This window comes from Pyrus communis, chromosome 16 (genome assembly GCF_963583255.1).
Source record: "Pyrus communis chromosome 16, drPyrComm1.1, whole genome shotgun sequence".
Taxonomy (NCBI): Eukaryota; Viridiplantae; Streptophyta; class Magnoliopsida; order Rosales; family Rosaceae; genus Pyrus; species Pyrus communis.
The window spans coordinates 16193756-16203832 of NC_084818.1; the positions used below are offsets into that span (position 1 = coordinate 16193756).

The 10077-nt window shown below is 36.5% G+C and overlaps 1 protein-coding gene across 1 annotated transcript; it reads left to right on the top strand.

Moving 5' to 3' along the window:
* The first annotated feature begins 4867 nt into the window (after nt 1-4867).
* On the top strand, nt 4868-9082 carry LOC137721566 (uncharacterized). The gene is made up of 3 exons (XM_068460661.1): nt 4868-5238; nt 6695-7446; nt 8287-9082. The coding sequence occupies exons 1-3, from the start codon at nt 4951-4953 to the stop codon at nt 8822-8824; spliced, it is 1578 nt and encodes a 525-aa protein (XP_068316762.1). The 5' UTR covers nt 4868-4950; the 3' UTR covers nt 8825-9082.
* Nucleotides 9083-10077: the final 995 nt, after the last annotated feature.

Consider the following 10077-nt stretch of genomic DNA (forward strand, 5'->3'; position numbering starts at 1 on the left):
TATTGTTTTATTCAGTGATTTTGTTGGATTACAAGATTTCAAGAAAGTGCCATTCTTTCTTGATGTTAAGAAAGTATCATCCTTTCTTTCGTTCCACATAATTTGTCAAGAGTATCATTCTCTTGCTGCCTAGAAGAATTCATTTGTTTTGATTTGTGGATTGTACTTATGTCTTTCGTCATGGCTACACCAATGGTTCAAGTCTTTTTTGAAGGGATTTTCCAGTCACTAGTATTTCTGTGCAGCGTAATCTTGTTAGAAGGTGTCTACAACAGCAACACGGTGATGGCTCAGGTACTCTACAATCTTAGCTTGGAAATTCCTAACCCATTCCAGTGCGAGCAAGTCTATGAGCAACTTGATTAGCCTATCTTTTAACATGGTAGAACTTTATTTGAGAAAAATCATTAATCAAAACACGAACATCATTAATAATAGGAGTGAGTGGAGAGCAATCCTCTCCTTGACCATTCACAGTAGCAATGATGACAACTGAGTCTCCTTCAAACATGCACTGCTTGCCACTCAAGCCTAACTGTTGGGCAACAATTGCAACATTTCTTGTTGCAATCAACTATACACGTAATGCAGAAGACACAACCAAACAAGGACCTGCGAATGCCATTACAAAGACGTCCTCCTAGCTACTAATAACCACCCCCACTCGAGCATTTTGTCCTCTCTTCCCTTTCTCCATCGAAAATAAATTTAATCCATCCATCCTCAGGTTTCTTCCACCTCTATTTGGTTTTTACTCGCTGTTGCACTGATGGACAATGCCATTTTCTATATTCCGAGAGTCATCCCTTCGCGTCACACAGTGGTAACTGGGATGTTTTCCCAAAAAAACATAAAACCTCACTTCGTACCTTCCAAATCATCCAAAGAATTATGGGACTCAGCTTGAAAGTTGGAGTGGATGAAACGTGAGCCAACTGAATTAGCCATTCTTGCACATTCAATCTACTAAACTCCGTGGTTTGAATGCCCATACTTGAAAACCATACCAACGTTGCCAATGAACAATTAAAATGATATTTCCTTGTAATTAAAATGTCTATTCTATTCGAAAAACTGATATTTCCTTGTTACTTCCCTGTCATTACCAAACATAGGAATGAAAATTTTCATTTTTGATCCCCTTGTAAATTCATTTCTACGAAGACATAAATTAACCACATTCAATAAACAAGAACACTTCGACTTTTAACTTAATATGACGGTTTTACCCTTGACGTTGAGAGTAGACCACAGGGTATACCACAAAGAGCCTAACATCTATATGCTCTAAAGGTATTGGCCTTCGGGTAAGTTACATATCAAGGTGACCTTTAGACCTATAATAACCCTATCTTCCCACCCGTGCCATACCTGGCCCAGGATTGTAGGAAGTTGACTCTTCAGAGTCTTCATTGGGTGTCCAGCGCTACGGTGCAGTTACCTTCCAAAGGCCTCCAACAAGACTTTAAGTAGCTGCTTGCAAAAATTGGTTTGCATCACACTAGCAGAACATAACAGTCTACCTAGTATGGCATACGACCTCCTCTACCAGTTGCTTGCGAGGGTTCACTCCTATAAAAACTAATTTCAACAGAAAAATTGGTAATAACCACTTGTTATATTAGTTTCTCTCAACCTATTCCTTGACTTAGGCATCAGAGGTCCTTTGGCTGATACCTTCCCATTTTTTCTTGGTGTTCGTTAATTAGGCTAACTGTGTTTCTTGTTTTGTAGGTGGGGTTTCGTCAATTCTACCTTGAACGAAATTTGTATCCACAATTTCTACGTACCAAATGTAGCCTAATAGGAAAATAAGAGAATTACACATCACTCATCTTGGGTAGGGATTTCTACACAATATTTTTCACCTCTTGCACATGTCTCTTAATTCTGTCTCTTATTTTTCTTTGATTTGTTCAATATATATATATATTTTTTTTTTTTATGCAAAGAAATTTATTAAAGCACAAAACCTCTAGTACAATCATTTCCAATACAATCAAAATTAAAGGCTTGAAGAGCAACAACAAGTAAACAGAAATCCCAATAATGAGGATTCAAGAGGGAGAGACCATGGTGAGCTAAAGCATCCGCATCAAAGTTTGCTTCCCTGAAAATGTGCTACCAGTCAACATGACTAGAAGACTGAGCTAGGATAGGAATATCATTGACTATAGAGTTGACTCTCCAAGGAATCCCCCAGTGACCTGCACAGCTTCAATGATGAGTTTAGAGTCCCCCTCCACCATCACTTTGGTGAAACCCTTGTGCCTAGCACACTGGAGCCTTTCTCGCAAACATATCTCTTCTGCTACTGAAATAGTAACGCCATCAAGGTTAAGAACCCCCGCCCCAATAATCTGTGAATTACTGTTACGAAGCACAAAGGCAGCATCAACACGACTATTCGAAACCAAACCATCAAAATTGAGTTTAATCACATCATGCCGGTCAGGAGGATGCCATTTAATAAAGGAAGAGATAGGTAAAGCCTCATTGGTGTCACACTTCCTATTAGACTTGAGAAAAGCCAAACCAACACTACGAGTGATAGAAACACAACGCGCCAAGATCGGGGGCACACTTCTAAACACCAAGTTATTTCTTTCTATCCAGATTTGCCAACAGTTCATAATTGCTTTACTAAGATCAGAAATGCCGTCTTTGTCATTAGAACTTAAGCATTCCATCCAGTCAAAAAAATTATCATTAGTACTTATGTTACCATTATTAGGGGGTGTATTCAACTGGGAATTTGAGAGATTTAAATGGTTTTTTATGGAGTTTAACTGATTTGTAGAGATTTTAAATGGTTTTTTTTTATGGAGTTTAATTGATTTGTAGAGATTCCATGTAAAATTTTGATTCAATTCCCTCAAAATCTCATAGGAAGAGGTCAGATTTGTGGATACTTAAAATATACTACAAAATCTCTCCAATTCCCCCTAATTCCTCAACTTTTCCAAATTCTTTAAATTCTAATTCTAATTGAATACACCTGAAATGTTATAAACTTCTTTAAAATTCTAATTAAATACCCCTGGATTTACAAGGATTTTAATAAACTATCTTAAAATCCTAATTGAATACATATTGAATTTCAAAGAATCATTTAAAATCTTGATTGAATACCCCTAGATTCATTAAAAGAATTAAAATTCTTCAAAATCCAAATTAAATACATCCCCTAAAATTACCAAAAGTTGAGCTCTAAACTTTAGTAGCAAAAACACAATTACAAAAGAGATGACATTCATCTTCTTCGACAGTATTACATAACGGACATAACTTATTAATATTTTTAACAAAACAACTTAAGCGTTTTTTGGTTTGCAACCTTTCCTGAATCATAAGCCAAGCAAACATTTTAACTTTAGGAGGAATAGTTAGCTTCCACATTTTGTTTAACAATGTAAGGCGATTACTAGATGGATTGTTCCGATTTTGTAGCCAGGTAGCAGACTTAATGAAAAGGTTCCCATTATTGGTTAAACCCCAAATTAACTTGTCTTTTGACTCCTGTAGAGGGAGGGGAATGTGACAAAATTTTCTAATGATGTCATCATCAACTACAGTAGCTAATTTAATGCTACCCCAACTATTATGAACTATAAAGTTGCTTACTTTAAGATTCCAATCAATATTATTCGCATCATTCACGGGTATTAAATGAAAAAGGGGGTACGGAAAAATCCATTGATGGGTCCAGAATAGTATGTCTTCACCATTATCCACAATCCATCTCATTCCTTCATGAATGATGTTCCTATTAGAAAGAATGCATTTCCAAGCAAGTGAGTAGTTTTGTTTAATCTTCAAATTTAAAAAATCGAACTTACGTAAGTATTTACGTTTGACTATTTTAGTCCACCAATTTTCTTTGTTGGTTAAAACTTTCCAACCTAATTTGGCTAAACAAGCATTGTTAAAATGTTCAATCCGTTTGATTCCTAAACCACCATGATTCTTTGGAGAACAAATCTTCTTCTAGGCCATTGGTCTGAGTTTAGTATTTCTCCCCCCAAAGAAATATTTGCATTCTTTATCAATTTTAGTTGTTACCCTCCTGGGGCACTTAAAACAAGACATTACATTATTTGGCATCCCTAGAATTAATAAGAGTTAGCCTCCTGGCCTTGGAAAGGGTTTTCCAACTGGCAAGTTTTTGCTTCACCCATTTAATTAATTCTATCTTGTTAATTGGATCCATCCAGAAAACTATATTATGGATCCCTAAGTACTTCCCAATAGTGGTTTTATGTTGAATGCTCAAGATATTCACAATATATATCTTATCCTGGTTGATAGTATTATTCGAAAAATAAATAGATGATTTATGAAAATTTACCTGTTGGCCTGCAGCTGATGCAAACATCTTAAGGATTTGAAGGACATTTCTAGCCCCTTTAGGGGTAGCTCGGGCAAAAACTAGGTTTGAAATTCTAAATCCCCCAGGGCATGATGGGATTTCCACATGGGATTTAGGAGTAGAAGCCAAACGATTAAAATGTCTAATAAGCATTTCCATACATAAAATGAAAATGTAGGGTGATAAGGGGTCACCCTGTCATATGCCACGATTAGGATAGAAATAACCATGTGGAGAGCCATTAATTAAAATATTTAACATCTCATTTGAAGATGCTTTAAAATGTTCATATCACTTAATGCTAAGGCCACATCAAAAGCCTACCAGGCGGAATCTTGTGGACTTGGTACCACATTCAATCGTTAACCCCGACCATACACGTGTAAGATCTTGGATACTAGGTCCCACATTGGACGTAATTGATTTCCAATCCAAATCTACCCTTGGTCAACGAAACCTTCTTCTCCTTTGTCTCAAACATAAAACCTCCGATTTGGTCCCACTTCTCTGTTTGGTCGGAGAACTGAGCTGAGCAGAGCAGAGCAGAGTGATCCGTTTTCAGACCGAACAGAAGTGCGACAATGAACGCAGAGTCGGTGACATTGTTGTTAGTAAATCTGGCAAGTATTATGCAGAGAGCCGATGAGTCATTGCTGCCAGGGGTGTACAAAGAAGTTGGGGCGACTCTCCACACCGACCCGACTGGGTTGGGGTCGCTTACTCTGTTTAGATCCATCGTTCAATCTTCCTGCTACCCACTCGCTGCTTACCTCGCCATGCGTCACAACCGAGCCCGTGTCATTGCTCTTGGCGCCTTTCTTTGGGCTGCTGCCACCTTCCTTGTTGGCTTCTCTTCCACTTTCCTTCAGGTCTCCCTCTCCCTCTCTCTCATTGTTTTCATTTTTTAAATTTTTATATACAAGCGACGAACTAAAAGGGTGTTCTTTTTCCTTCAAATATGAATATATTGTGAGATGGAATAGTTACTTTTGTCATCTTTGGCGGTTCGTTATTAGACAGTATGTTTGTATGCATAGATCTAAGACAACCCATGTTTTGAATTGCTCTGTGTTTTGCTTTGAGTTGTTGCTTGAATTGGAAATGGGGAATGCTGTTGCATGTGTTGCCATATATTATTTTAGGGAAACTGTTGATTTCAATCTTCAGCTATGTTTCCACGTTGTGTAAGTGTGGAGAAAATCATCTAAGGCAGCTGATTTTCAGGTCTTGTTCAATGTAAGTCATACCGGAGCGTACTGTGTGATGGATATCCTGTTTTACAAATGAGGTTTCTTGATTTTGTTTTACAATTAGAACAGTTTTGAGGAAATCAAGGACATTGATGTAGTAATCACGTAGGATAAATAATATGATGTACAAGCAAACAGAAGTAGTACACTGAAGGTAAGTAAGTGAAAGCAATAATCTGAATGAACGCCAATGCCATTGAAGAAGAAAATCGTTTGATGAGCCTGTCATGGATTGTTTTCAAGTCCATCATCATTTTAATCATATGGTTCATTAGCAAGATCATTGCTAATGCTGTAAATTTCGAAGAAAAAGTAGATTGGTCTTACCAAGTTTGAAAATGTGCTTATTAACATTACCAAAAATGGTCAAGGATACAAAAAGAAAACTATACTTATTTCAGGAATAGACAGATGTTTAGAAATTAAGGTTATTGTATCTTAGCTTTGATATCAAAAAGTAAAGATTTAAGGCTAATTACTTAGATTGTTAAATATAGTAGATAAGGGTTTGATTATAAAATTGACTTTGTGTTGTTCTTGTGAGAGTTTATTTTATTTTTTATACTGCCAATTCACCCGTTGTAGATGAACAGAGAATATAAACATAATGTTGAAGTTGTGATTTATTTGGTTTCTCTTCTCTTCTCTTCTCTTCTCTCGCTGTTTTAAGTCAGCAGATGTATTATGATAGTGTCTGAAAATCCAGCTGTGTCTTACCATTTATTTATCTTATAGCAAAATCCTACTTTTGCTTGCCCATGACTGCCAAATCTCATTCTGTATACTTTCTTCATAAGTATGAAGCTAATCTAGGGTGCTGCACCTATGGAGATGGGAGGTTTGGGGAAGAGATCAGTTCATGTTTCAACATGAAGCTCATAGCTCTTGATACGAGATAATGAATCTTAAACTAACCACAATTAAATAAGCTAAAAAACTGTCCAATAAGTTTGTAAGGTGTAATTCAGAACTGCAACGTTTTGAATCACTCAAAACTTTCAGCACGTGAAAGCTATTGTTTTGTTGGATTGCAAGATTATAATTGAACACTGAGTTGTCTGATTTGGTCAATTAGGTGGCTGTTTCAAGAGGTTTAAATGGAATTGGACTTGCCATTGTCACTCCTGCTATTCAGTCTCTTGTTGCCGACTCAACTGATGAGAGCAACCGTGGTACAGCATTTGGATGGTTACAACTAACAGGAAACATTGGCTCCATAATTGGCGGTCTTTGTTCTGTACTAATAGCGTCCACTTCATTCATGGGCATACCTGGTTGGAGAATTGCATTCCATTTGGTTGGTCTCATTAGTGTCATAGTCGGTATATTGGTTCTCCTTTTTGCCAATGATCCGCACTACATAGAGAGAAGCGGTAGAGCTAAAGATATAATTCCACATAAGCCTTTTTCATCACAAATGAAAGATCTGGTTAAAGAAGCAAAGTCAGTTATTAGAATCCCATCTTTTCAAATTCTCATTGCTCAGGGTGTCTTTGGATCATTCCCCTGGTCAGGTTTGTCATTTGCTCCTTTGTGGTTAGAACTTATTGGTTTCTCGCACAAAGAAACGGCAGTTCTTTGGACCATATTTATTATTGGTGGATCACTTGGAAGTCTCTTTGGAGGAATCATGGGGGATACCCTTGCAAAACCCTTTCCCAATGCTGGGAGGATAGTTCTTTCACAGATAAGTGCCGGTTCGGCCATTCCTTTTGCTGCTATTTTGCTACTGGTGTTGCCTGATGACCCAACAACAGGATTCTCACACGGGCTGGTCTTGTTCATCATGGGATGGTTTACTTCCTGGAATGCTCCAGCAACTAACAAGTATGTATCCTTGACTCACTGTGTCCCTTTTTTCCTTGGCTTTAGAGTTACCATGACAGAATTTTCTTTTCTTACATTTTCCCCATGCCGTGGTGGGGATGAGAATAGTAAAATTGCATTGAAGATTGAATTTGGTTTCTATTTCTAGGAGTTGCTAATCCTAGTGACCAGTTTATTCAGATGTGTTCTTGTTCACAAAACAATAAGATTATAAGAGGAGTCGATCCAACTTTCTTCGAGTCTTGCTCATTAGAAACTTCCATTGGAATTTGTTTTTTTAATTAGTTTGGGGAGGTCCTTCATGTCAAATTCAAATTTGCTAACTCTCTTGAGTTGGTGACAATTGTTCAGCATTTTAGAGTTCCATTCAAATCTTCTCGACTCATTTTGTTAGCCTTATTAGTTTGTTTACATCAATATGTATTTTAACTAGTTTCATAGGTACACTCTTTGAGTTATTGATAAATTTTACTATTAAATTTTCAAAAACTCTCTTGAGTTTCATAGGCTTTATCAGATATGTGCATTCTTGCATTGACAGAAATATATGCATGATCTGTAAAGTAAAAAACACATCCTTCACCCTCTTTTTGCATGAACAGTGCCGAAGAGTTAGGGTTGATCAGTCATATTGACTAGAGTTACATTCCAATGCTGCATGGTCATGTTTTCAAGTGATCCTCAGGGTTGATCAGTCATATTGACTAGAGTTACATTCCAATGCTGCATGGTCATGTTTTCAAGTGATCCTCGTGCAGTCAAAAACTAAATTACTGATCACAAAAGTTCAGATACTTACACTTTCTTGGAACTCCTTTCAATGTGCAAGCTGGTTCACAGTCCCATATTTGCCGAGATAGTCCCTGAGAGGTCTCGTACCAGCATATATGCTCTGGATCAATCATTCGAGTCCATCCTATCATCATTTGCTCCCCCGATAGTAGGACTTTTGGCGCAGCACGTTTATGGTTTTAAGCCAGTTCCTAAAGGATCATCAGATTCTGTAGAAGTTGAAACAGATAGAGAAAATGCTGCATCACTTGCCAAGGCACTCTACACAGCAATGGGCATTCCGATGACACTCTGCGTTTTTATCTACTCCTTCCTTTACTGCACATACCCCAGAGACAGAGACCGGGCTAGAATGCAAGCATTAGCAGAATCCGAAATGCAGCAGCTGGAAACGAATTGTTCCCCTTCACGAGGAGAATACTCTGAAGTTCATGTTTCGGAATCAAAAATACTGAATGGAAATGAAAAAAGCAAAATTGACATCGAATATGGATTAGAGGAGGTCATTGACTTGGATGATAATGATGAGAAGTCCCTGCTTTCCGATCAAAATAACGTTCTCAAATCTGAGAGAATAGGGATGTAGAAAGCAGAAGCTGAATTTTGTTAATTGGCTTCATGTAAACCAAATCAAGTGCAGAAAATTTGCATGCTTGGGTAAAGATCGGATGCTCATGAAATCTTTTTTAAGTTAACAACTAGAATGTTTGTCATACCACATTTTGTTATTTGTTAGTAAAACACTCAATGGTTTATTTTGAGGGTTTCCACAGATTTTAGAGCAACAATTTCAAAGGTTACCAGTTGATCATTGTTATAATCGCAACTGTTCATTTTTGTAATAGATATAACCTCTTTAATTACTTGATGGACTTTATTTAAGCTCTCTTTAATAGAATTGTTAATGCAGTCGTATAACTTATATTATATGGTCAAGGGTTCCTTACCGTTCACTTCTAGGTATGCCTATGTTTTCAAGACAGACCAAAAACTAAAAAACTTACTTCCAACCGTTAAAGAGTTTTGGGGTTTATTTATTTATTTATTTTTATTCTCTTTATACAACTATATATAAATTAAGAATGGGAGTAATAAAAATTTGTATTAAATTCGTTATTTATTTATGAAATTTGAATCTATATCTCTAATTTGAAAGTAAAGTAAAATATTATTAGACCGTAGTATTATCCGGTTAAATTTTGATTAGACATAATAGTCTGCGCTATTGCAGATTCGCAAGCGCATTTCATTATTTAGATCGAATTCCAGGGACTCAAAAGTCCACTTCATCCAAATTAAAACAATCATGACCTCTGGTTCTTTGCTGGCTATTCATCAATCTTAGCGGTTTTCCTTCCTAGGAAATTCAAGAGTAGATTCATCCACGCATTGATTAAATCCTTACGAATTCAAAGAATTTAATAGGTGAATCTAAAGTACTTTAAAGGGAGTTTTAACGAAATACTTCTGGTACTATTCACTTTAACGAAAAACTACATTTTTACTCTAAAAAGTCACTTCTGGTATTATTCACTTACAACACATGTTTGTCATTTTAATTAAAACTCAAAGTTTTCAAGCCATTTTCGTTAGTTTTCCTTACTTTTTTAAATGCAATTTATATTATACATACACACACGCTAATATATGAGATATTTCATTACACATTGATGACAGACTAATTTGCTTTTATATGTTGTCTTGATACCACATGAGACAATAGCATACTTTTGACCATTGAGACAAACGATACTAAGAGTTCGAACTAGAATTTGGAGTTTCAAACCTTTGCTAGCTTGCCATTAGATGAACCGAAAAAATGCAATTATAGTATACATT